The sequence below is a fragment of the Cinclus cinclus genome, chromosome 1, assembly GCF_963662255.1.
Source record: "Cinclus cinclus chromosome 1, bCinCin1.1, whole genome shotgun sequence".
NCBI classification, from domain to species: domain Eukaryota; kingdom Metazoa; phylum Chordata; class Aves; order Passeriformes; family Cinclidae; genus Cinclus; species Cinclus cinclus.
In genome coordinates this window covers 130520301-130547651 of record NC_085046.1, presented here as the reverse complement: position 1 = coordinate 130547651, position 27351 = coordinate 130520301, and the positions used below count along the sequence as shown (strand labels likewise).

The window sequence follows — 27351 nt, the reverse complement described above, 5'->3', positions numbered from 1 at the left end:
CTTGCTTCCTGAACATTAATATGAGTCTTATGGGAAAACTGTATCACAAAACCAAACCAAACAAACAAGCTTTTACACTACATTATTCCAAAATGAGATGAAGGGCCCTAAGGACCCAAAACAATCCTGAACACAACATCTGCACAGTAGTTTGAAATCTTTAAACATTAAGGCTACTATTCATGCTCTCACACCACAATTTCCAGTGTATCCACCTGACAGAACTGTTGTGAGCATCATTTTTTTCTTGCAAGTGTGGGATGTAAGGAAGAGAACGAGTCGGTGCAGGCGAGGTTGATGCTTCCACAGTTGGCTCCACTGCTTCTGGCAGCTGGCTGAGCTCTGCTCTGATTGTCATCCTGCATTTGACAGGCAATCTGTTCCAGTGTGAACTTGTTTGAACAATGACAGCACCATGAAGCATTTCTGTTAAAACTGATTCTTAAGATTGTTGCTATCCAGAAAACAAAAGTGGACCAGGTACCAAACCCTCACATTTATCCCACAAACAGAGAAGGATGGCACTGCAGCTGGATGCAGATCCCAGCAACGCTGTTGCTTTTCAGTACTTCCCAATTGAGAAGTGTCCAATTGCTTTTGTTTGGCCCTATGGCAAATTCAGTTTTACACTTAATTTTTCCTATCGCACCAGTGATTACATTTTTTCCCTTTCCATTTTTTATTAATTATTTATATTTGACATGAAGAAATAAAGATAATTTATCTTCATTATCAAAATTCATTAAACTTTTCAGTAGACATTTCAATTGTTTTACACAATGATGTAAGCATTTATTGCAGTCTAAGCAGATTAAAATTCAAAGAATATTTCAGTAACATTAATTTTGCAGACTTAAGGCAGACACTGAAAAACACTAGGAACACTAGATGGTATACCAGTAACTGGAAATAATGAACAATAAGCAACCAAAACAAAATGAAAATAACTCAAACAGGCACTCATTAAAAAAAAACCTCAAATAATTTTGATCAAATCAGAAATTTCAATTTGAATGGGAGGGGAGCAGTAAGCAGCATTGCTGCATTTTCTTCTGCAATCAAAAATATTTTCTGAATTTTCAAATGTACTTCCCCCTTTCTTTTTTAAACAGAGGTGATTGTATCAAAAAAATTTTTTACATGGTGCAGAAAACTTATTATTAATGAAGGTCAAAAAGTTATGAAAGATTCAAGAAACATGCCAGCAAAGGCTTGAACTACTATTATTATCTCCCAACCTGCCTTCAGGAGGATTTAGTAATAATGCTGCTGAACAAGTTTTTCATCAGTCTCAAATGGAGTCAATTTAACACCACATATTATAAAAACCTACTTCATGCTTTTTATTTATTCTTATCGTTTTATTAATGTGTTAGGTGTTACACCTTGCCTCAATTCACTGCATTCACTGGGGAAGAGGAAGTACTACTGGTCAATAGATGATTCTTGAGGGTGGTATTGGACTATGGGTTTAAAAATAACCATTGTCTCATTTTCTACTGAATGCAACTCTCCACCTTTTCCACAAAAAAATCCAAGTTCACAGATACAAAGTTTATACAATATACTTGCTTCACCAGAACTGTTCAATGTTTAAAATATAAATTTAATATTTTAAATGTTTAAAATTAATAAATATGCTTATTTAATAAACTAATTCCTTCCTATCAGCATTAACACTGGTAAATTAAGCAGTACCCTGAAGTTATCACATCAGTCCAGCAAAGACAACAAGCAAGTCCAAGACAGACTTTGACTTGGGAGATCCTGTCTTTTCCTCTCCCAAGATCAGACAGCCTCTGACACCTGAAGAGGAGGAAAACAGACCTAGAAAAAAGCCTGGTTTTGTCTCATTTAAATGTATTTAAACAGTTTTAGCAGGCAAAAGCAATCTGTATCCTGAAAAGTAAAGAAACACCAAACAGACAAAAATCCTTCCTTGACCCAAGGACAAACTCCAAATTTCACCTCCTGTGAAATCTCACTGCAGGACAGAAACAGCATCTGAAGCAGCAAGGGAAAAAAAAAAAAAAAAAAAAAACAACCAATCTTTAACTATACCTATGTCTTAAGCAATAAACATACTTCAAAACCTTCCGTTGTGGAATTCTGCTGTGCTATTGACTTTCATATGGAAAATGTATGAGCAGCATATGTAAAACTGCTCAAATCATTTTGCAGTTAAACAAACAAGCACATGCCTAGAGGGGACAGAAGAAAGTAACTGGTCTCCTGACGATGAATAGCATTAACTTGCTCTGGCTTGCCAAGTCAGTGAGCAGTGTGAATTTAATGGCAATTAGCCCAGATCAAAGTTGAAGTACCATGAACAAAGTAGGTAAAACTGACAATATTAAAGAAGGGAAGTATATCATGAGTGAGTGAAAAAAAAAATACTTAGATTTATTTATAATGTTTGCAGCTGTTAATGAAAAAGGACACATCTTTACAAAATGTTTGTTTTCAAAACAGTATTACTGATTAAGCAGATTTCCAGGAGACTGCTTTCATGGGTAAATTGGCCAAAATACCTGATAGCAAAGAAAAACATTCTGTAATAGCTTATATTGTAGACACACTCTACAGAATGGCATTTTCTCAAGAAATTAAACTGTGAGTCAAAGTCAAGCATTCTCCTTTCTACCTGGTAAACAATTTATCAGCCACTGAAAGCAACAGAAAAAGTTCACAGGTGTCAGAAAGAGGTAGAAAATGGGAGAATTCATGTGTTTTACATGCAGAAGGCTTTAGGGATTATTAGTAACAGGAAAAATATTCCTGTCATTAAATCTAAATGTCTTAATTAAGAGTGGCATGTTAAAAAGCTATCAATTTAAACTGTGCATGAATGATCTGGTAAGAACAACTTTAGATTTTTATTTTAAGTTTAAGGAGACCTCCACTTCCACATAATATTAGTAGGAATTAAATTCCTATTTCAAATATCAGATGTTTACAAGATCTACAGCATGCTCACTAATACCTAACTACTATCACTACAAAATTCCAGTCTTCACATAATACCTTCCAACTAAAAGTGTGAAAATATTCTTATGGCATTTCCCACAGCATTTCACATGGATGGTAATACATATTTTTGCAGATGAAATTATGCACAGAGAAGTTAAATAATTGGCCAGAAGCAGCAAGTTAATAGAAGAAATTAGAATAAACAGAGATTCTATTGCAATATCTATCCTACTCTTTTAATATAGGTAAAACAATAAATGACAAAATCAAGTAATTAAAAATCAATCAAAATCAATCTGTTAGAATTAAGTGTATTGAAGCTAGGCATAGAAAAATTGTCCAGTATAATAAAAAGCATATTTTGACCATAAGCTGAAGGGTAAATACCCAGCAGAACTTTAGCAATTAGACAGTGATGTTTATGAGAAATGTCCTTGAGTAAGGACTAAGTTTCTCAGAAGATCAAAGATAATTGGTGTTGCACTCTGCCCTAACCAGACCTAGATTCACACTTTCCATTACTTATTTACATTGATCGTATGACTATTTTTATAGATCCATCAGAATAAGCGTGCTTTTACTCTTTTACTAATATCTGTTTAATTAAGTTAATTAATTACAGGTTAACTGAAATGTCGTACAAAAGACCTCACGCAGCTTTCAAAGTGTACTGGGAATCCTAATCCTTTTTTTTTTCTTTTAACTAGCAGTAAGGATGAAGTCAATAAATTGTCAATTAATAACATACTTGCTTTGATGGCTCTTCAGTAATTTACTTTCATACCACTTCATAAATTTCTTAGGAAAACTTCTGGGATCACTGATACAGTACCTCTGCCATGGGAAAATTTTGTTTAAATCTGCTCTACTGCCAACAAACCAATAAGACTAACTGGCTGATAATCCTCCCACACTACACTGTTTAGGTATATGCACTCAAGCAGCAAAAGTTTAATTTGTTCCACTAATGGCACAGAAAACTACTCAAACTTATTCACCATATAAATTTGAACTTCAGTCTACTACTTTTTGTTATTCCTTGGGCAGAAAATTCAAGCTATTGGATGCTTTGTAATTTAGACTATTTTATCTTTTCCTTGATCCAAAGCATAACAGTAATTATGGACGCTATCAGCAAGTAAATATTAAACTGCACTTCACAAAAGAAACATTGTAGAAATTCTGAATATTATTTGCATTGGCACACTGACATTCAAGGCACATTCTGCTGCTCTAAGTAGGTGTAATGCTATTCTGAAATTACTAAAAGCAGCAATGCTAGCTGCCTTGGACATATTTCAAATTGACATAACTTTTGTTATGTCATAGCTTTTGTTATATAGCTTTGACATAGCTTTTGTTAAGAATTTCTAGTGGGAAAATGTGCTTTCTTAGGCACAGCCTATCTGTTTGTAAGATAATTTAATTTATAAAGACACTGGAAGAATTCAATAAAGAAGCCATATAATGCCAAAAGTAGTGATTTTCTCCAGATTTGTGTTGATAGTATTGATACTGGTTAATATAAACTAAAATATATATTATGTAAAAGATAATTTGGCATGCAAAGTTCATTTAAAAGTGCTGCACATGTCAAATAGTCATGACAGGACAAGGCCAGGTGGAGTTCCTTAAAGAAGTAAGGAAAACCTATGAAATTATAAGATAATTTATTATCCTATCTTAGGCAGAAAAATTACTGGAAAGTAACAGGAAAAATTCACTACACATATACACTAAAATCTATATCTGTACCTCTATGTAGATATTTATACACATACACACACACACACTGTATTTTCTATCCCACATGCATTAAGGAGAGTTTGCCTGCATTTCCCTTAAAAAATGTCAATCACATTGCCCTGACAGCAAATAGGTAGAATTTGTCAAAAAACAAGTGTTTGGCTAGTGTTCTTCCTGGGGTATGAAGAACCAACTGGAGATTTTCTAAAGGGACTGACTTATAGATAAAGGAATTAAAGAAATTGTCTTCCTGTTCCACTAGTTATCCTCTGGGAAACAATAACACCTAGAGCTAAAAAGATTTATATTTTCTCTTAAGTTTCAGCTCTACAATATATTTATAGGGCTACATCACACACTGTCCCATGGACTACACCATCATTTTTCTAAGCTTTCCTCCCAAATCTCAACAATACTCAGATTATCTTATTCACAGATGCAATGAGAATAGGTAATTTGTTCTCTCCTAATACTTACATACATGTATAGCTGAACATGAAAACGTTTAGGAGAGTTATACCAGCTGTCTGGTACATATATATTCCCACTTTTCCCAACTCTAATTGAGAAACTGACCCTGGTCCTTCCCAATTTTTATTGTGGCATTCTAATTCAGGAAATGAAGGATAAGAAAAGGACTTTGTCTCTTAAGAAAACAAAGTTCTCTGAAAAAAATGGAAGTAGGACTGTAAGCTTAGTTAGTTTCACATTTTTACTAGTTTGCTTTTTAAATTTATTATTATTATTATTTACTATACTGTTTTTATTTCTCTGAAGCAGCAATCCTAGAAACGCTTCTAATGTTCCAATGCTGGTGAGAATCATAGCCCTGTGAGCTGTGAACCCCAGTCAACCATCCACAGAGACTGGGTCCAAGGCTCAGGAGTACACAAACAGCAGTCCTCTATGCTGGCTGCTATCTATGAGCCAAGAGCCACCCTTAGCAGAGAATTAAGGAAAAGGAACATGCAGAAGTACCTCTACTACCCAGAAGTGGAAGAACTTTGCTTTGCCCCACGTTGGTACACAATGTAGAAAATCAGATGTTGCTTTATTTCCTCAAAGTCAGGTCCAAAATGCTGCTGTACTGAGTCTGAGTTGTACAGGCTCCCAATATAGAAGCAGCATTCATTTGCAAGTGTTTCACTATGGGGGGACCTCACAGAAAACGAATGAAAAACATCTTGTTCCCTCAGCATTACCTCATACTACTTTTGTACAACTATGCTTCTTAATTACCAATTTCTATGCTCTTAAGAACAACTGTTCTGGAGCAACTTATTTAATTCACATCTCAAAATAGAGAAATCCCTTACTGTAGCTAGCTGAGCAGCTCCCATTTGGGAAGGGGTGAAAAACTGTGGCAGCTAAATCCAAATAGAGCCAAACCACAGTGAAGGCTATAAGGGTTCATGCATTCTTACAGCAAACATCTCTCCATCATGCTCTTGCAGCAGCCTAATAGAGAACTCAGTGGAAAACATCAATGCAAACCCATCCAATCCAAAATACTCCACTTTACACAAGAGTGTAAGATATTTTCCTCCCTGGTTATATAGAATCATAGAATTGTTTATATTGGAAAAGGCTTTTAAGGTCAGAGTCCAACCATCATCCTGGCACTGCCAAGTCCACCACTAAACCATGACCCTAAATACCACATCTAGATGTCTTTTAAATGCTGTCAGGGACAGTGATGCAACCACTTCCCTGGCAGCCTATTCCAATGCCTGATCACCTTTCCAATGAATAAATTTTTCCTAATAAGCAATTTAAATGTCCTCTAGCACAACTTGAAGCCATTTTCTCTTTTCCTATTGCTTGTTAGTTGTGAGAAGAGACCAGCCCCCACTCAGCTACAAACTCCTTTCAGGCAGTTGTTGAGAAAATTAAGGTTTCCCCTGAGCCTCCTCTTCTCCAGGCTTAACAACCCCAGCTGCTCCATCCGCTATGACTTACCCTCTAGACTCTTCACCAGCTTCATTGCCCTTCTCTGGACTTGCTCCAGCTCCTCAATGTCCTTCCTAAATTAAGGGCCCCAGAAGTGGACACAGCATTTGAGGTGCAGCCTCACCAGTGCCCAGTACAGGGGGGACAATCCCTGCCCTGCTCCTGCTGGCCACACTATTCCTAACACAGGTCAAGATGCTACTGGCCTTCTTGGCAACCTGGGTACACACTAGCTACATCCAGCCACTGTTCACCAGTACCCCCAGGTCCTTTCCCACACAGCTGCTTTCCAACCACTCTGCCCAAGTCTGTAGCACTGCATGGTGGTGTTGTGACAGGACCTGCCATTTCGCCTTGTCTGACCTCATACTGTTGGTTTCAGCCCATCAATCCAGCCTGTCCACGTGCCTCTGCAGCCCTTCCCACCATCCAGCAGACGAGCACTTGCACCTGACTTGATGTCCTCTGCAAACTGACTGAAGGTGCACTCTATTCCCTTGCCCAGATAATGGATAAAGATATGAAACAGGACTGGCCCCAACACTAAGCCCTGGGGACCCCCACTAGTGATTGGTTACCAAATGGATTTAGTTTCATTCACCACCACCAGGGCCTAGTCAACCAGCCAGCTTCCCACCTAGTAAAGAATACGCCCATCCACACCATGAAAAAACAGTTTCTCCACAAGTGTGCTGTGAGAAATGGTATCAAAGGCTTTCCTAATGCACAACATTCACAGCTTTTCTCTCATCCATTAGGCAGGTCATTGTCACTAAAGGAGATTGGGCTGGACAGGCAGGACCTGCCTCTCCTAATCTCACACTGGCTGGACCTGATCCCTCATGTTATTCTGCATGTGCCATATGATGACACTCAAGATGATCTGCTGCATAACATTGCCCAACACAAAGGTCAGGCTGACAGGCCTGCAGTTCCCCAAATCCTCCTTCTGGTCCTTCTTATAGATGGGGGTCACTACTGCCAATTCCCAGTCACTTGGGACCTCCCCAGTCAGACAGGACCACAAGGAAATGACTGAAGATTGCTCAGCGAGCTCTTCTGCTAGCTCCCCCAGCACCCTTGGATGGACCCCATCTAGCTCCACAGACTCGTGTATGTCTAAATTGTATGGGAAGTCATTGACCATTTCTCCTTGGATTATGGAGCCTTCATTCTGCTCCCAACTCTGTCTTCCAGATTGGGGGCTGGGTACCCAAAGAACAACTGGTCTTGTCATTAAAGACTTAAGGCATTAAGACATTAAGTACCCCGGCTTCTTCCTCATCTTTTGCCACCATGTTTGCCCCTGTATTTAATAACTGATTTTGTTGCTGATGTATTTACAGAAACATTTTTCATTGTCTTTCACAGCAGTAGCCAGATTAAATTCTAATAGGTGTTTGGCCCTTCTAATTTTCTCCCTTCATTACCTCACAGCATCCTTTGCAGTCCTTGTAAGTTTTCCAACCCTTCTTCCAAAGGCCATGACCTCCTCTTTTTTCCTGCCTTCCAGCCAAAGCTTTCTGTTCAGCCATGTCAGACATTTCTCCATCAGCTCATCTTTCTCAGCACATGGGTACAGCCTGCTATACCTTTAAGATTTCATTTTTAAATTATGTTCAGCCTTCCTGAACTCCTTTGTACCTCAAAACTGCCTCCCAAGGAATTCTTTAAACCAGTCTCCTAAGCAGGCCAAGTGTGCTCTTGGAAGTCCAGTGTAGCAGATCTGCTGCTCCCCCCCGCCCCATACTTCTTCAAGAACCAAAAATTCTGTCATTTCATGATTACGGGGCCAAAATGCCTCCAACCACCACATCACCCACCAGCCCATCCATGCTCACAAACAGCAGGTCCAGCTTGTGCCTTTCATAGTTTGCTTGCTCATTAGCTGTGTCAAGAAGTTAACTTCCACATTCCAGGAACTTCCTAGGCTGTTTCCTCTCCAATGTATTGCATTTTCAGCAGGCATCTGGTAAGCTAAAGTACCCCATAAGAACAAGAGCCAGCAATTGTGAGCTTTCTCCCAGCAGCTAACAGAATACTTCATCTGCCTCTTCATTCTGTTTGGGAGGTGTACAGCAGACTCCAACCAAAACCTTGTTGTCCTTCTCTCTGACCCTTAAAATAAACACTTCCCCTACTGTCACCATCATTGAGTTCTAAACAGTCAAGACACTCCCCAACATCCAGAGCTATTCCAATATTTCTCCTTCCTTGCCTATCCTTTGTGAAGAGTTTATGGCAATCCATTGCAGCACTGCAACTGTGCAAGTCATTCCACCATGTTTCCATGATGGTAGGTATGTCATAGTTTCCCTGCTGCACAATGGCTTCCAGCTGCTCCTGCTTGATGCCCATGCTGAATGCTTTGGTGTAAATGCACTTCAGCTGGCTACTCATTTCTGCCTTTTGGGGATGTGCTGGTTTTACCCTGAGAGGGCACACTAGGAAGTTTTTCTCCATGAGAACTTCCTCTGTGAATTGATGGGAGGCTGGTTTAGTTGTTGACAGTCTGAGAAATCAATTGGAAAAGTCGGTTCGCTCCATGAATCATGTTTGAAGCAAGTAAAGCCCGGGAAAGCTCTCTTGCATTTCCAGCCTTTTACGAAGTATATTGACCTGGCCCGGGCCTGCTTCCAATGCGGCCCAGGCCAGGCAAAGTTGGGCTCTGAAGGCTGCTTTAACCAGGGGCCCCAGTGGCCAAGAGGAGAAGCAGAGCCCATTGCTGGGATCCTCGCCCTCCCCAGGTGTTCCCGTGGCTCGGGGGGCCCTGCCCTGCCGCCCTCACGGGCTGGGGGGAGGCAGCCGGGCCCGGTTCGGGAGAGCCCCCAGGGCTTTGTGTGCTGGGCAGGGCAGAGGGAGAACCCCCGGGCTGCGGCTGGAGCTGGGGGCGGCTGGAACCGGAGGAAAGCCATGGACACACGGCCTTGGCACCCATCTCTGCTCTGGATGCACTTTGCAGTTTTCGTCCTGCCCCTCCAGCATGGCCTGGCACAGCCCCTGCAACTTCTGGGTGTGAGATTTTAACTTTTCCAATGCTCACATAAGACTTACAGACTTTCCATCTTTCCTTGGATAAGAGGGAAAAGAACAGAAAAGATAGCTTTTACTTCAATGACTTTAGTGTAAGTTTCTAAATGGAAGAAGAATGAGGAGATGTCATGAAGGTTGGCTGAAATACCTTTTTTTAAGTTATAGGGGTGGACTGTACTTCACAAAAAAATTCCTTTAAACCATGAAAAAAAAGAGAGACATTGGGAGTGGAGCAAGATGTAAAGGGTTTGAAGAATCCTTTGCCCCAAGGAAAAGAGGGGGATCTCTGTTCCAGGGAATGAAGTATGAACAGAAAAAGAAGTATGCTGAAGAGAACTTTTGCCTTTGAGTAGCTCATCCTTAAAAGTAATACCCCATGACTTTTAACATGGCCAGCAACTCAGCTCTGGGAAGGCTGTGAAGTGGGAGGAAATTCATGATGGCAGATCCTGGGCAGCTGTTAATCATGAACAAGTGGAGTCAAGAGAGAACTGGCGATTTCCTCTCTTGAAAAAGATCCTTATAGCTAAACAAGAAGAATCTCCTCTCCCTACAGTGAACTGAAAAGATTATTTAAGTAAGGAATTGACTGAAATGTCCCTGTATGTTGTTAAGATATGAAAAAGAGGAAGAAGGAAGTGGTCTGAAGATCTGCTCTGAATTTATTATTATTTTTCTTTGTGTTGTTAATAAAGTTTTTCTTTATTCCCTTTTAAGTTTTAGGCCTGCTTTACTTCTAATTCTATTTCACAACAAAAGGTAAATATATTACAATTGCCAAACCCAAACTATAACAGGGGACCACAAGCCCTAATTCCTATGTAACCATTCTCAGGTATTTCCATGGTTTCTAAAAATTCAATAACCCTCCAGTCTTTGCTGCTGCATGGATTTCCACCCCTGACCTACACCGAGGAGGCAGACCAAACGACCTTGCTACCACAGCATCCCTCAGACAGTGGCATACTGCCCCCAGGTTTATCTGTAGAAAGCCTGGTTTATTTCTTTCCTCCTTCAAATCTAGTTTAAAGCTCTTTCATAAGAGTTATACAAAATAATTCTACAAGGGCTGTCTTGGAAAAAATATGAGTGAAGACTTTTAACCATCCTATTTCTAGCTTTAAGGTGGATTATTTTCACCTGTTTTCCCAGTACCAGGAAGGAAGGCATGATCTCTGAGCTGAGGGCCTCATTTGCTGCCATTGTGTAGAAAAGAGATTCTCCTTCCATCATGATTTTGAGGTAGTGATTTTTCCAGGAAACAAAGCACAAGTCATCTCAATTCTACTTGTAACAGAAAGAAGGAAAAAAAACTACTTGACCAGTTCCTGAATGATCCTTAATTAAGTACCCTTGAAGCCTCACTGGCTGCTGTGAGATGATTATGAATATCCCTGGATAGATACAACATAGACTTTATTGTCTGTCTCCAAAGTGCAACACAAAGTTCACACTGCCTTACAGATGTTCCAACATATAGAACTAGATGTTCATGCTCTCGCTCACTTCTTGTCATAGGAACTTGTACAATTCCTGCAGTAAAAAACCTGTTTACTTCTACACGAGTGACTTGGGAAGTGTGAGAATACTAGAGAAACATCTGGCACTTCTAATGAAATATCTCTGTTTCAAGTATAATGGGATGCACACCCATTGGAATTGTGCAAGAATTTGCAGAACAATTAAAGTTGAACAGTTAATTTCCTAAATGTCTGTCTTTCCAAAGAAAACATGAAATCAAGCTGTGAAGACAAGGAACCTTGCAATGCCATCAGCTGCAAAAGACTGTGCAAACAGCAACATCCCAACAGTGCAAAGAGGCAGAAATCCTTTTAATCTATTGTTTTTACAAGCTATTATATTTTTGTGCCCTTACTGAGCACAAAGGTAGCATTTTTGGAATTGCAACCCACACGTGCTTTATTTTGATATTTTACAAATCTTTGGGATTATTATTTCCTCATTACAAGCACAATAAAAGCCAGAGAAAAATGTATGTATTTTAAAAAAGAAAATAAGATCTTCAAAAAAAGTTGGAATAATCTGTGAAATAAAAATGTGCAAAAAAGCAGACAAATATTCTGATTCTTCAGTTCCAATGGCTCTAGAAAAAAGTTTTGAACTGAGGACGCAGTGACTATAATAATACTAAACTTGGTTAGCAATCAAATGATCACACCTCCCTTCAGACTAAAAATGTAGACAACAGCTAGTAACTGACATCTCACTTAAACATTTTACAGCTGCTTTAAAGACTCTAGACATTTGGATGCATGCATGCATCTTATTTTCCCAGGATTTCAAAGTCCACATCCAGGCTGCTGCTCAGCCATTATAAATGAGTAATTCAAGTAGGGCATGACTGCTTCTTGTATTAACTTGATAAAGATGTTTCAGTCAAAGTGCTTCAACAGTTGTGCTAAGTCATCCTTTTCACAGGCTTATACTTTGCTTATGTTACCAGTGAAGAAAAAAAAGTGTTATTGCATTCAAATTATTATAGAAGTCTTCACACTGAACATAATTAATATTATGATTATTATATTTTATTACTCCTGTTTGGAAAAATATAAATATGCTCTAATGATTTCATTTTCTAATTAAAAAGAATTTAATCAACTGACTGCAACTTGCATTAAAGTTTCATTTTATTAGTTCAGACATGCAACTGCTTAAAGGTCTGATATGTGCCCTTGAAAATACACACCTGTTTTCATTAAATTACATTCTATCTGCAAGATTTTCCAAAAGTTGGTTTAAAACCACACTCTTAACATGAAAGGTTCATTTTAAGCTTATCATTGAATAATAAGTTTATTATGAAACACATACGCAAGAAGTGTTACGCAATAATTTTACTGTCTGAAAAATATTAATCCAGGGCTTGGGCTAACACATCTTTCAAATACTATAAAGATAGTTTGAACACATTTCATTTTCTTGTAAAAATCTTCAGGTCATAACCTGAAAAGATTTTCTCAATAGTGAATTATTTTTCTCTTATGAAAGCAGAGACATAGCAGAGCTCAAAAGTACAGAAGAGAATTAATATTCTCATTTCATTAATTTATTTTTATTGAATACGTATGCAAACTTGAACATAGTTACACTGAAAATAAGAAATGCACTGCACACATAATTCATGCAAAGCCCAAAGCATAAAAGATGTGCTTTATTAACTTTTACATTAGCTAGACATCTGACTGATTACATCTATGCCATGGACATACAAAAGAGAAAAGAATACCATCTAAAAGTGATGATCTATCATCATATGTGCTCTGCAGCCCTGCTCACTAATGCTGAGTTGAGCCAGATACTGTATTTAATAATTTTTATATTCAACCATATCTTCTCTTATTTTTCTAAGTACTTTTTATATTTACAAAATTTCCATTATTTTTCCTACTTTAAGGGGTAAAATTCCAATGATAGCCAAGCCAGTTCTAATATTATACTTAATACTGTATTTACACAATAATTGTTTAGGATTGAATTATTTTTATTCCAAGAACAAAACAAGCATAGGTACTTTTGAGGGCATCAGGAGATGAGAAGAGGCATTCAGCCACCTGTTTATTCAGATTATTAATTTGAAGATTAATGTCAGATATCAGAATAAACTTTATTTTCATTTATTGTTTTCATCATATTATTAGAACATAGTCTTTTCTTCCACTGGCATGACAGTTATAAACACTAAAATTCAAAAAGACATGGTTCAAACTCTAGTCAGTCTGACTCCTTTCAAGTCCACCTTCCCAAAGGCAGTGGTCTATTTTTCCAAGATACCTGGACAGGAGGCTGCATAGCCAAAGATACTTCTTCAGGTTGGCACAAACCCCTGACAAGCAGTCCCAGAAGCTCTACAGAGACAGGTGGTGAACCCAGGCTAAATGTGTAAGAGTTGGTAGATGCAGGCAAACTCTTACTGTAAGCTGAAATGTTTGGAGCTCCCCATCCCTTACATTCATATTGTCAGAGTACCCATTCATTGCATAACCATGGAATGTTCTCATAAACTCAGGAAGTAGAACTCCAAAATCATTTGCTATTCTGCAAATACACAGTTTTCTAAATCTCCTGGGGGAGAAAAAAATCACCTTTTTCTTTTTTTTCCCAGATCTGTCTACTTCACCTTGAAAATACATCAGAAATTAGGGAAACACTTCAGAAAGCCAGAGCATGCATTGATATGCTATGCTGTAAGTGCAGCACAAATGTGTTTGGATGGAAACTCAGAAGTCAGGGCAGCAAATTACTTTGCTCCAGCATATGTTCATCTTAACTGAACTGGTTGCAAGACCAGGGCAACAGCTAGAATTTTCCCTTTCAGACATGACTTCTGAAAAACAAATGGATTTTTTTTCCCTTTTAAAAATGCCTTTCCCTCTACTGAAGAGCATAAATCAGATTAAAATTAAGAATTAAAAATATTTAGCTATTTAACTAAACTATATATCCACTCTAATCCTATCACTGCATTTCTCAAATAGATTTAGCATTCCATGTGATATTGAGAATGTCAGGATAACCTCAAATATACCACATTTGTGTTTGAATTTGCTGTACTTAAAGCCTGTTATATAGAGATACTCAATATTAATGGCTCACATAATATAGGTAAGCTAATTTTAGCTGTTAACTAGAACTGAAAAGTTACACAGTGCAATGTTTTCCTGATACGAATTTTAAGTACTTCTGCTACCTCACACAAGTACATATTAAATATCTTGAACATACTAGTTCTATTTGAGTGCACAGGTGAAATGAAATTGGCTCATACAGCACAGGAATGATTAAATGGTCTAAAGGTTACAAGTGAATAATAGTTCCTGCAGTACTGATTTTTATACAGTTTACAGATTTCTGATAACAATAGAGACTGACCTTGAGAAGCTTCACAGCACATGAAAAAAACAGAACTAATTTAAAATTTTCCAAAGTTGTACACCTTAAAGGTCATCTGTCTGCTCAAAATTTCTTTAGTTTGGTCAGCGGCAGGAATCTGTCCTAGACTGGGAGTCATCACAGAGGTTATCTAGGTGAATTTTAAAAAATAAAATTCGATTAAAATTCTAGTCTGCTTTATCTAATACTGACTGTGAACTATTGCTTTCTACATAAAACCAGCTCTTCAGTCACTTGTTAATGGCCCAACTTCAATTGCTGACTATTACTGGCTATTCATAACATCATAGGAAAGGATCTCTGTGAGAACTTCTGAACAGTAATGTTTAGATAGAAAGGGACAATGTGGTTGAATATTCACTCTGACTGCATCCTAAATCAGAAAAATGAGACTATTAGTACATTTCTCTTATAGCCAGAACACTGGAATCTTGGGAGCGACCTTTAGCTTTTTTTTTAAACTGCTACAGAGCTGAACCATGAAAACTACTGAAAAACATTTAGATTAGGATCAATGCATACATTTATATATATATTATAGTTTCTGCATTAAAAATGAGATTCTTCATTTAGCACAGTTTTTATCAAATGTGCTATGATGTTATTTAATAACTTGTTATTAAAAATCAAAAGTTGACCTAGTCAAAATGTTTACCACCAAGAGTCTATTGATTTTTAGTCATATCTATTTAGCATTTCATTATAAAAAAGTAGCCATCTTATATAAATAATTTACATCACTAAAGAGGCAGTGAGAGCACTACAAGTCAATTATAAAACCTGGAAATAGTTTAAACACTATTTGAAAATAAACTTATAGTCCCTTATGCCCATGTCTGGGAAGTGTCCAAATGGAAGTTAAAAGATCCCATGGCATTTTTTTAAAATGGGAGGGAACTATCCCAATATGCTGGCCAACATATATATTTCTCAATTAAAAACAGATTTCAATGTCCAAAGCTATGAGTCAGCTGTCTCATTGCTGAGAGCCTATACCCTGTCACATTTTCAAAATGCTCCAAACCAACAATAAGTATCTAGTCACCTTGCTGAATAATGCTTTTCCAGATGCCATAAGTGGGAAAGGTAAATACATTTTCAGAAAGAAAGGAAGCACAGATACATCAGCTTCTACCATTATGAAAATAGAAATTATCATTTGAACCCACATGTAGATTCTTTTTTTCAATAACAGAAGTGTTAAATATGACTTTGGTGGCCATATGGAAAGCTTTGATATTTCCAGATTTTAAAGTGAACACAAATCCAGTGGAACACACATGCACACACACACACACACACACACACAAAGTAAAGGTAGCAGAAATAATCTCGTATCTGCCATTCCCTAACTTCTACACATTTAATGAGTTAAAAGTTTAAAAAAGAAAAGGCTTTTCAACAATTTTCTTTTAGTTACTTTTACAGAATTTTCTAGGTTATGAGCTGTTTAAAGAGAAGGTGGAGGGATTTCCTTTATGTACTTTAAAACCTCTTGCTACCCACCATTCAAGAGCTCAAATCTTTAATTGCCAGTACTGAAGCTGAAAGTCCTATCCCAAAAACTACAAGATCAACTACATTACCTCCAGGCAGAACACTGTTATCCCAAGTTAAAAGAAAAGAAAGTCAGACAATGAGTTTACCAAAAAAAAGTTATAAATCCAGGTGAGATGCAGGCTTTGCAGTTCCCTCAGTCACATATTTCCCAATGCAACATCTAAGGCTCCTGCCATTTGGAGTTGAGTCCCCATCTTCACTGTACTTTGTTCCTATTTTGCCCAAGCTCTTAATCTTAAGTGACTGTATTAGGAAAAAAAATCTGGAAAAAAGGCAAAAGTGCTTCTTCAACTAAAGATATTACTCGACTTCCACAGGGAAGTTTCGTTCAGGGAACTCAAATATAGAGGCCGACTTCCTAACAACTTGCATGACAGTGTAGGCTTTTTTCTTTTTGTTTTCTTTTTTTAAATATCAATTTTTAAAGTAAGATTTTACAAAACTCAGAATCCTGTTTAGTCACAAACTCAGAATCCTAGAACACATGTATTGCTGAAGGATTTATGGCATACTGAGAGAAACTGACCACAACATAAGCAGAGAGATGAAAACACCTCACCCCCAAGAGGATTTGCAGAATTATTTGTGGGAAAGTTGAACAAGCTGTCTTATTCCTGCACTGTGCAATTACCTTTCTATAATCAGAACTTACTGGAACTTGCCAGATTTCTGCAACTCACTGGAAGCAGTCTTAATCTAGTTAGCATAAGTGTAGTATGTCCCTCCCTGCTGCTACTCCTATGGGCATGGGATCTACAACTGCAGCAGCAGAACAGACTGCACTTGAGGACAAGTTTACTTCTCTCAAGAAAGTACTAAGTGCTGGATCTTTGTAGGATGCAGTGGTGATTCAAGCCCGGAAAAACATTTGGTATTTAACATGGTTGTAGTACACAACATGCTGAGGTTGTGAGGGTAATGGCAGAGGATGGAGTACACACAAACTGGGGAATGGTAAATAGGCTTTTACTTCCTCTTCCTTGGTATTAACTAACTTGGCATTTACCAATGTTACCAACCTGCTCCTCCCCACACTGTTCTCCCTGAATTGCTCAGCACTACCATCATCTGCTGCCCTTGCCTGAATTTCAACTAAACATAAGATGTCAGACATTTTGTATGCTACAGTCAACTAATTGTAAAATCACCAGAGAGAAAGGGAGAGAAAAATTGCATGACTACAAAATAGTTTTGCCCACAAATTCTGACAGAAAGCAAACTTCCAAATATAGTTTTGCAGTTCAGGCAGTTGAACTGCTATTTTAAATCAAATTTTGAAAATTACAGGACGTTGCCAGAAAACATTTTCTAAAAATGTATAATTACCAAATTTAAATCCACCCTCCAAAATAAGCCTACATGAATACTGTGTATTCAGTAACTCATACTATTAACATTCATATTTTTCCAAGTGAAAATATAAGAATAAACCAGATTTTTAAAGCAATTAAGAAAATATAAATGCTGTGTGTTGCCTGAGCACAGTTCTCAAAACAGCAGAGTCCTGGCAACTATCATAATCCTTTGAAATTGTGCATATTAAGATTAAAGATCACTTTGTTCCTCTATTCCCACAGCTAGTTGGTATGGTAAAAAGATCAGTCTCCTAGTTTTATATGTAACATCTTTAACATTTGCTCTCCTTTCTGTGCATGTGATTAAATGTAACATTTTGAAATCCCAAAGTTCTGAGAAAAACATAAATCCTTGTCCACAGCTGCTGTTTGACTCTGGAAACACATGCATTTTCTTTTCAAGCATCTACCATCAAAAAATCCCAAAGGACTTGAACTGGAGAACACCTGCATCTCTTCATTTAGTTCCAATAACAGATTCTAAACTTCAAAATTACAAAAATAGATGCTATGTTCAGCTGCAGTTACATTCTCCCCCTAATTCCCGTGAACAAAAATGCTAAGAGCATGAAATCATTCAGGCAAGCTCTGTCATCGAGAGGATAAGATTTTTTGCACCAAAAGCCCAGTGGGAACTTGATAGAAAACTGGCAACAATTACAGATAAAGTACATAGTGAAATCCTCAGGGAGAGAAAAGGAAATGTAATAAGATAGATGGGTATAATTTTTACACATTTATGTCCAAACCACAAATGTGAATTGTCTTTAATTACTCCAATACACTAACCATTTTTATTCATTCATTGTGTTAAATCTTTCCAAAATACTTCAAATTACGACTACGAATTCTCTTTTACTAGGATTTTTTTAGTTATTTACTTAATACCACAAGGACTCAGTTAAATTAGATGAGAACTTCAAAAATGCAATTGTTCCAGCTTCAAAATTCGGAGTAATATACTCTAGTGCAAACAGTCAAAATGAAATTAAAAAATATATCAATGGCATGCTTTCTTAACTGTAAAAAAGGGGAAGTTGGGGTACATATGTAGGTATATATGCATAATACCAAACATACCTCTATTGTCTCACCTCCTTTCTCTTAGGTTCTAACAGAAAAATATCAGAGAGTTTATGCTCCTGCTGGTACAACTTCTATTTTTTCTACTTGAAGGTATTATTTCTTCAGTTATTTTGTCCTTTTGGCATGGGAAGGGGGTGAATAGAGTGATCTTATCTAAATCAAAATGCTGATATAGGAAAAAAATTCTAAACATTCTGGAAGTTTGAGAAACATCACTTAAACAAGAAGTACCAACTTTATAAGTCTGAATGTTTGCTCTTCAACCTTCATGCAGCTACGACAAATTACAGAAACCTTTCCACTCTTTGCTCCACTGAGTGTATAAATTTAAGACATATGAGCATGATATTAACACAAGTACTTTTGTTTACTCCCTTATTTCACTGCTGCATTATTGAATATTTAAGCTGATCTCAGAGAAAACTTTATTAATTGTATTTTTTATTTTTGTTCCTCTTGATTTATTTGTAATAAAGCTGTCCATACACTGGCTGTGCACGCAATCCCAATTATTCAACATGGCAAACCAAACAGAGCCTAATCAGCTCACCTCATCTATTCGACAGCTGTTCATAATTAACCACTAACACCAGCATTCATTTTGAAATCTCCCTCTTCTCTCAAAGGCCAGGTGAAACAAACAAGGTCTGCAGCTTGCTCCCAGGGTTAATAAAGCCTGGGTTATTTCAGAGAAAGAGTAAGAAGACCTTCCCAAGCCCTGGGGTAATGGAATAATCTCCTCTCTTGTACTTATTTTATATTCTGCAATTTAAAGACTGAGGAGCATATTCACTGATTTTTACAACCATGCGTACAGATACCCGGGGCAGTTTTTCATAAAATCCAAGTATCCAAAATTAAAATCACAGCATACAGACTTGTATTTAAGGACTAAACAAAATCATATTTACATTCTTTGCCCCTAAATACTTCCTTTACCATAAGTGGATCAGTTTTCCATGTGATAGTGACACTTTACGCATCAAACAGTAAAACAGTCCTGATGGTAATCATAAGTATATGCACTTGTTTTATACTTGTTTATGCATTGTACATGCTACACATCACATGCTCTAAATGCTGCCCTTTTTGAAAGTACAGTTTAGAGCTTTTTTCTTTGATGGTTGTATTCAATGCAGTATGGTACTGCTAGAACCATATTCTTTTACCTCTGTCTCTCAACAGCACAAGTGAAAGAGCGAAAAGGAAGATAGTGTCAAATGCACTATCCCTCAGATTGTAAATACATCCTCAAACTTTGCAGAGCCACATACAGACAAGCAGTAAAAGGAAGCTGCAAAACCATCCTGATCAGCCTGGATCATATGATTCAAGTGATACAAGACAGTAGAGAGTTGCTGATGCAACAAGGAGAGGAGGAGAACAATCCCCTGCCTGTTCTCTGGGTAAATATGCCCTGATTTATTCAAGAATCTCATGCCATATGTACAAGCTCCTTGTTAGCATTTTACATCCAAACAGCTGCTTTGATTTTTGATCAAGTTGTTTTATATTCAATTTAATGAATTAATTAGTTCAAACTCCTCCTTACAGAACATTATATGCAACATTATTAGGAAAAATTTAATAAACAGCAAACTTCAGTACTGCATAATCACCTCCAGTAGTACAGCTTTAAAAAACCCTTTTACTCCCAAGGGATGAGTTTTTGTGAAATTATCCAGAATAGCTTTTTAAACTCCCAGAAGAGACTGCAACTGACAGCAAATGCATTTTTATGCCCTCAGACCACTTCATGTTTTCCCTACATGTAATTTTCACAGTCATAATGAAAATGATAGCCATATCTCCTGTATTAAATTGCCCCAGTTTCTTCAGCAAGTATTTGAAAGCAAAGGCTCTTGCTTTCTGATCCTTTGTATAGAACCTGAGACAACTGAAATGTTAACTACTCCTGGTTTAATTTATGTTAAGAAAAACTGCAATCATTTGCAGTATGCCATTCTTCCTGTTGATTGAGACCAAAGCTTCAGCAAATCAGTCAGCTTTTTTTTTTCTCATTTTACACTCCTCACATTTTACACTCCTCTCATTTTACACTCCTCACAGGTGCCACCTTACAGATCTAGAGGAGCAGAGCCAGATCCTGGACATGCAGGTTAGTGACTGCCATCGTGCACATGGAATCTCTACAGCTTTCCTGAGACACTGACGGGGTAGGTGAAGTGTCCGGTACATTTTCAACTCTAAAATCTTAACATTTTTAATGTATATCTATTCATCTACAAAACACGTACCACAGACAATTGACTACTACAAAAAATGTTTTGTATCTAAAATCCCTGAACATGAGTCTGGCCAGCACTTCATTTGTCAGTGCCTTAATTCACATAAGCACCTCCTGTCACAACCCACCAAGGACTCCCAGTCATCTAACTCAACCATCTGTAACACTGACGGGCAAAAATGTATGTGATCCTTATGACTTGTAACAAATAAGTGCACAGTACAGGTATCCACAGAGCCTTTACAATATAATGAATAGACTAAGACAATAATTAGAAAATTAAACCAAAAAATTCTCAAAAAAGGCGAGAAATGTGACAATTAGTCGTAGTAATAAATATTGTTGTTATGACCATTTAAAAGGTATTTGAGTCAACAGGTGCAACAGATTTTTAGCTTCTGTTTAAAAATGAATCTGAGTAATTCACGTATTACTGAATCATGAACTGTTTTTTGGCAATGCTTCAGGAGCAGGAACTGAAGACAACTGTTATAAAAACACTGATGCAAACATTTTTGACATGATGCTCCCTAAGAAAACATAGAAGAACAATTACTGAAAAAATAACCTAACAACTGCTGGAGTGCACAACGCTTTCAAATATTTACTCTTCATAAGAATCAAATGTTGCTTATATAGGCACATAAAAATTGCAATGTTAGGAATAAATACACTGTTGCTTTTCAGATTAATGACATTCAAGGATCATTATACTGGAAAAAAAATTGAGAAAAATGCACACGTGAACTGTTCAAGTCACTTCCGCGTTTCATAATACTGGGGTCAGGTAATTCTTTTGCTTTCCTAAACCTAGATGCTTATTTTGGATTGATTTTTCCCCCCACATTTCATTCCATGCCTAGCAAGGCAATAGAATAAGCTTTGAAAAACATGAAAGCATTTTTTTTAGGAAGCACCACACTGACAGCAAAATCTAGTTCCAAGTATATTTCACAAACTACATGAGTTATTTTAAATTAGACACATTTCAAAATTGTAAGTGTTGCTTAAAACAGACCAATGTTTTCATTTAAAGACCACAGAAACCATAAGAATGTCAGGTAAAAGTATTTATGCCCATAAAGTCAACAACACTCTTAAATTTAGCCAAACAACTCTCAAAAAATATTAACTTCTCATTTAAAGCCACAACATCAAATTTGATGAGGTCAAGTGTGCACCCTGCAGTATTTTTAAAATTATTTTTTATTGTTAACAAATTTTATTATAAACAAATTCTTAATAATAAATTATGCTGCAAATTTATATGAACCATTTAGAATTCAGTATGTCAGCTTCTGTATAAGAAGGCCAACCCAGTACCAGGAAGAGGAATAGAACTAATGTTTTCAACATGGATCCTGCCTCTTCTCCTTACCCCACCAAAAGTTTACAAGAGTTTCATATAATTATTTTAAAAGACAACCAAAGTTAATGAAGCACTCCTTATTGAAGAACACATACATCAAAATGCAGCTTTTAGTTCTTTTTTCTCACAGTGAGCTGAAGTTATAATGCGTGCAGCGTGTGTAGAAGATACTTTGACATTTTGTATCAAGCCCCTCTTTTGAAAATCACATTGGATAGGAAAAATGTAATGTGATACCAGCTTAACAAGAGTTTTGTACTTACCAGAATTATGGCAGTAGTCCATATACTGTGGAACTTGGATTGTAAAGGCCACCAAATCTGGAGCTAAGAGAGATTCTGGCTTTCTGCTCTCATTGAGCCATTTACTGCTGTGTAAGTCTCTGGTGTCAGAAGGGCCTTGAATTAAAGGAATCAGCTTCTCTTTTCCACCATCACCTAAAATAAAAATTTGATTCCTTACCACTTTTAGTGTAACAAGATAAATTTTCAAGACAAACATTCACTAGTCAAAAGAGAACATCTATTAATTGACATTGTCAACACAGAATTAAAAGAGCAAATAAAAAGAGCAGCCTCAGATAAACTATTGAACAACCAATTAATGTTTATCCTGTAAATGCCTTGACATCCAGGAGGACTTGAAATAAAGTAAATTATTATCTTTAAAATTTCCTTCCCAATTTTATAAAATAATCCATTTACCCATTACCATGAACTCAATTTAAAGACACTCAGTATTTAACATTCTTGACCTTAGCTGCTTTTATTCATTAAGACATCATAGACATTGGTAGGTTCCCACATGCTCCTCAGGGAAAAAAAAAAAAAAAAAAAAAAAAAAAAATCACAGAGTCCTCAAAACCTTTACAAGCAAAATACATACCTGCAGCATTAATGGAAAATGAACCATTAAACAATCAAGAGAATACATAAAAATATGCTAAAGATAAAGCTAGATAAAATATTTTCTTTTTTTTCTCATTTCTAGATTAATATTTGTCTCAACAGAAAAAAAAAACTATTTTTTAATTCACTGTAAAATTTGACTAGACTGAGGCAAGACTGGATCATCATGACATACTTAATAACAACAAACCCCCCCCCCCCCCAAAACAGAATACAAAAACCGCTCTCTGATTCATAGGAACAATGAGTAAATTCTTGTTTCAGTAACTCCCCTTGTAAAAAGCAAGGCCAATTCTCCTATACAGGCAATAAAGTTTTACATGGTCCAGCTGCACATACCTGGGGCTTTGGCACAAATTTTTATTGATCCCACGGTCCCAGAGGCACATTTGACCAATGATGTGCCGCAGTACTTCAATTCAACATTCTGGATTGAGCCCTCAAGAGTTGGCAGGGGATTCTTAGATTTCACACCTAATAAAAGAAAACTGCAAATGTACTAGCCTGTTGAATTTAAATATTTTTATATTCCTTCACCAAGGCATTTAAACTTAATTATATTTTAATTATCTACCTTAGATGTTCTTGCAGCATTTTTGTTGGGATTCACAGGTTTTAAATGAAAGAATGCTGCACATGAGTTTTTTAATACAAACAGTTATGTATGAAATATATACAGATACTGTGAGGAAAACACACAAGAACACTTAGAAAACAAAATAACAAATATGCATATATACACATAGATACACTTTTGTATTCAATTCCTAAGTGCCACGTCAACTATTCTCCTTCATGTTTTTATTACGACCATTTAATTTCAGGATCTTAAAATGACTAAGTGTTTTCAGCTTTTATTTAGACAACATTTAATCAGTAGCTATGTGAAGCATTACATCCGTGCAGCTGAGCAGTACAGAAGGCCAATGGCACACTTGCCATTTTGAGCGGAAACTGGAGTTCAAACCTTGCCTTGGGTCACAAGTGGAAATAAGTTTTGGTGGTCTTTCGTCAGCCCCCATTTGTGAGCACCAGAAAACTACTGCAGCACTTGGAAGAAGGCAGTGCTATTGGCAGTCATTTCTGAAGAGCTGCCTAGAACTGCAGCAGAAGCAGCAGGGGATTGTACAAGCCAGGACTGAGATATGTTGGCAGAGCTTGAGGGCAGCCCCCCAAAACAGCCCCAGAATATAGGTGGAGGAAGCCAGCCCTCCAAATCTGTACAGCATTGCCTATCAGAAAAAAACCACATAAATTCACTAGCAGATTAGAAATAAATAGTTTCAACACCTGTAAGAAGTATGAAAGGAAAAACTAACAGAAATTGCCTTTTTTATGGGCTTTTTTTTCCTCTCATGCAGAAGCGACTTGGAATTTGTCAGTTAAAATTGGCAAGCAGCTTGTTAATTATGCAAACATTAGTATAATTATGCAACCATTTCCTCATGTATGTAACATAGAATTTGTTCCAAAATCCATAATTATGCTAGGAAATTATCATGGAATATCAGGCAAAGCATTTTTATACATATTTCAAGATTGTTAAACACATTAAAGAAATCTAATTAATTAATTCTGTAGATAATTACATGTTTTGCAATATCTCTCAAAGACTCAACCCAAAGAACAACCTTTAATATATACTAACTAGTAAGGAAAAAACATCCTAAAAAAATTATAGGGAACAGAAGATTTCAGATTAAACTTGGTAATTATGCTTAGTTCACTGTACCTATTCCAGCTCCTAAAGATTCAAGAGTATTTTATAGTGCATATAAAATCATTTAGTGAGCAGTCTTCTTGACACATATTCAGGTTTTTTCTGATAAGAAACTACAATAATTTTTGAATAAAAAGTACTTTCCGAGACAGAAAGAAAGAAGCAACACAGCAAATGGTAAGGCAGACTGCCATCTGAAAGTAGGTTAAACTCTCTAGGTGTACCTCCTTATCAAAATTTAACCTCTCTTCTGTCTTTGAGGTACATCCTGACTTTTCCTAATTTGTGACTCAAAGAATACTCACTGAAATGAATGTGTGCTACCCATTACAACACCCCATCAGTTGTCAGTCTGAAAGACCAACTACCAGTTTGTCTTGTGAACAGACCCTCATTCCCATTTTTCACCAGGGTACGCCTCTTTTAAAGCTGAAAATCCCCTTTGATCTAAGGCATGGTATCTGACACAATGCATGAGTTTGTCAAAAGAAACTGGGATATCTGTAGGCATTTCTGCCTCCTCACAGTTCCTATAAATATGTGCAAACTAGAGGCCATTGCATTCAAATAAAATAAAAAGAAAAAGAAAAAAGAAAAAATAGTTTTCTCCATCTTCTGCCAATTCCAAAACAAAGATTATTAAACTGTTAGTAGAACCCAATATTACAATTAAAGCAAATCAAACTGAGGTCACAATTAGACCCCCATCTTTTAAGCCCTCTTAAAACCAGTAGTTTCTTGCTGTTTTCATTTTTCAACAATTCTTTTAAGAATCAAAATAAAAGGTGTGATGTCCAATACATTTCTTTCACTTCACTACGGAAGACTAAGTAGTTTTAAAACTACTTAACTTCCATAATGGAGTTCACTTTTAGATGCATTATCCTGGACAACTTCTTTGCATTGAAACTAAAACTGTCTATGTTCCTTACATGCATAACTTACATTTTAGTTTAGTATCCAAGTCCCTCACCAAGTAACTTCTGGACTTATTGAATGTCAGCAAGATATGACAGCACTACCCAAGACATTTATTTTCTACAACCTTCATGAAAACATGAGTGTATCTGCCCTCCTCAACTCACCAGTCATCATAGTCATGACAAAGTATTGCTCAAACAAGCCAATGATCTGCTTTTCACCCAGCCAGCAGTTAAGGACCACGATTGGAAGCCAGGCAAGCTTAATGGCTTGGTCTCAAAGAAACCCATCATAGATAATTAACAATCATATTTTAATGCATATGAAGAAGTAACTAGTAGCAGTAAAACGCAGGGGCTTTTTCTGTTACAGAGTTAGGGTAAACACTTTGTCCATTGTTTTCAACTATTTGAACAGAAAATAGAAAAGTACTGGGAAAGCATAGTGTACTCATGCCCTTCCTTTTCTATGTTGCTTTGATGTCAAACAGCAATCTTTCAGCTTCAACAGCTGATAACTACAGCACACCACAGTAACCAAGGAGAAGTTGCCAGAAAAACATTCTGCTCAGGTTTCACAGCTCTGGACTGATTGATATTAAAAAAAACCTATTTATTAATTACTGAAATCCTATACAGAGAACTCAGTAAGAAGCTCAGAATGTCTAACTAGACTTTCACCACAAAGACAAAAATCACCTAAACTTAAGGTGATTGTCCTTGACAAGTTACCAATCTTTTTCAAGGCATAGAAAGTTCAGAGACTTTTAGTGAACCATTTCTAACGAATTGGTTTAAAATAGGAGGCCATTTTCTTCAGCCTCTGAAAATTTTTGGAAATTATGAACCATCTCTCATAAACTTGCCAAATTGGCAAGCTGCTCTACAGAGAAGAAAGAAGCCTTGTTTCCTTCATATGCCACTATCTGTAGTTTCCAACCCTGTAACTCCCAAATAGTCTCCCTTATTTCTTTCATTGTGATATTATTACAAAATCAAAGCCTCAACAGTTGTTAACATAAATAAAATACTCCCTTAAATACCTACTTCAGCAAACAAATGTTTAAGTAAGCAAAAACTAGAGCTACCTTCCCTTAATGTTTATGAACATTTTTTAAGTAGTGTTTTAAGCGATTGACTGAGCATGAAGATGTTCAAACTCCTAGATAAGAAATGCTCTATGCCTCCACATACTAACTGAAATTTTGTATGGAGACAAACAGACCACAACATTTTAATTAAGACATTGAGCATGAATTTGAACAGACACTAGGAAAACCAAATCTACCGCTGCCAACAGCAAACATTATACAAATTCAATGTCCTGCTAATTAAGTATGAGAAAGGCTTATTTCCAAGGTGCTAGACAAGAGAATAGAACTTGTGCTGTATTAATTCTTCTGGAATCTCACTTGCAAAAGCACAATTCGGATTTACTTGACTTTGTTGCTCAGTGGAGTCAAATTAGGACAACGCTTTTTTTAGTACAAATAATTTTTTCTTCAGTTATTTTATTATTTTCACCAGGAACAGGGGAATCAAAGATTTTGTGGAGAAAGAGATACATATGCCAGT

The 27351-nt window shown here is 36.8% G+C and overlaps 1 protein-coding gene across 1 annotated transcript in view; it reads right to left on the bottom strand.

Moving 5' to 3' along the window:
* The window catches only part of VPS13B (vacuolar protein sorting 13 homolog B), a 429974-nt gene that overhangs the window by 269074 nt on the left and 133549 nt on the right, over positions 1 to 27351 (bottom strand). Inside the window, exons 18-19 of the mRNA XM_062490506.1 lie at positions 23476 to 23610; positions 22492 to 22665 (exon numbers count right to left, since the gene is read on the bottom strand). Coding sequence (XP_062346490.1) covers positions 22492 to 22665; positions 23476 to 23610 — 309 coding nt within the window. The remainder of the gene's footprint in view (positions 1 to 22491; positions 22666 to 23475; positions 23611 to 27351) is intronic.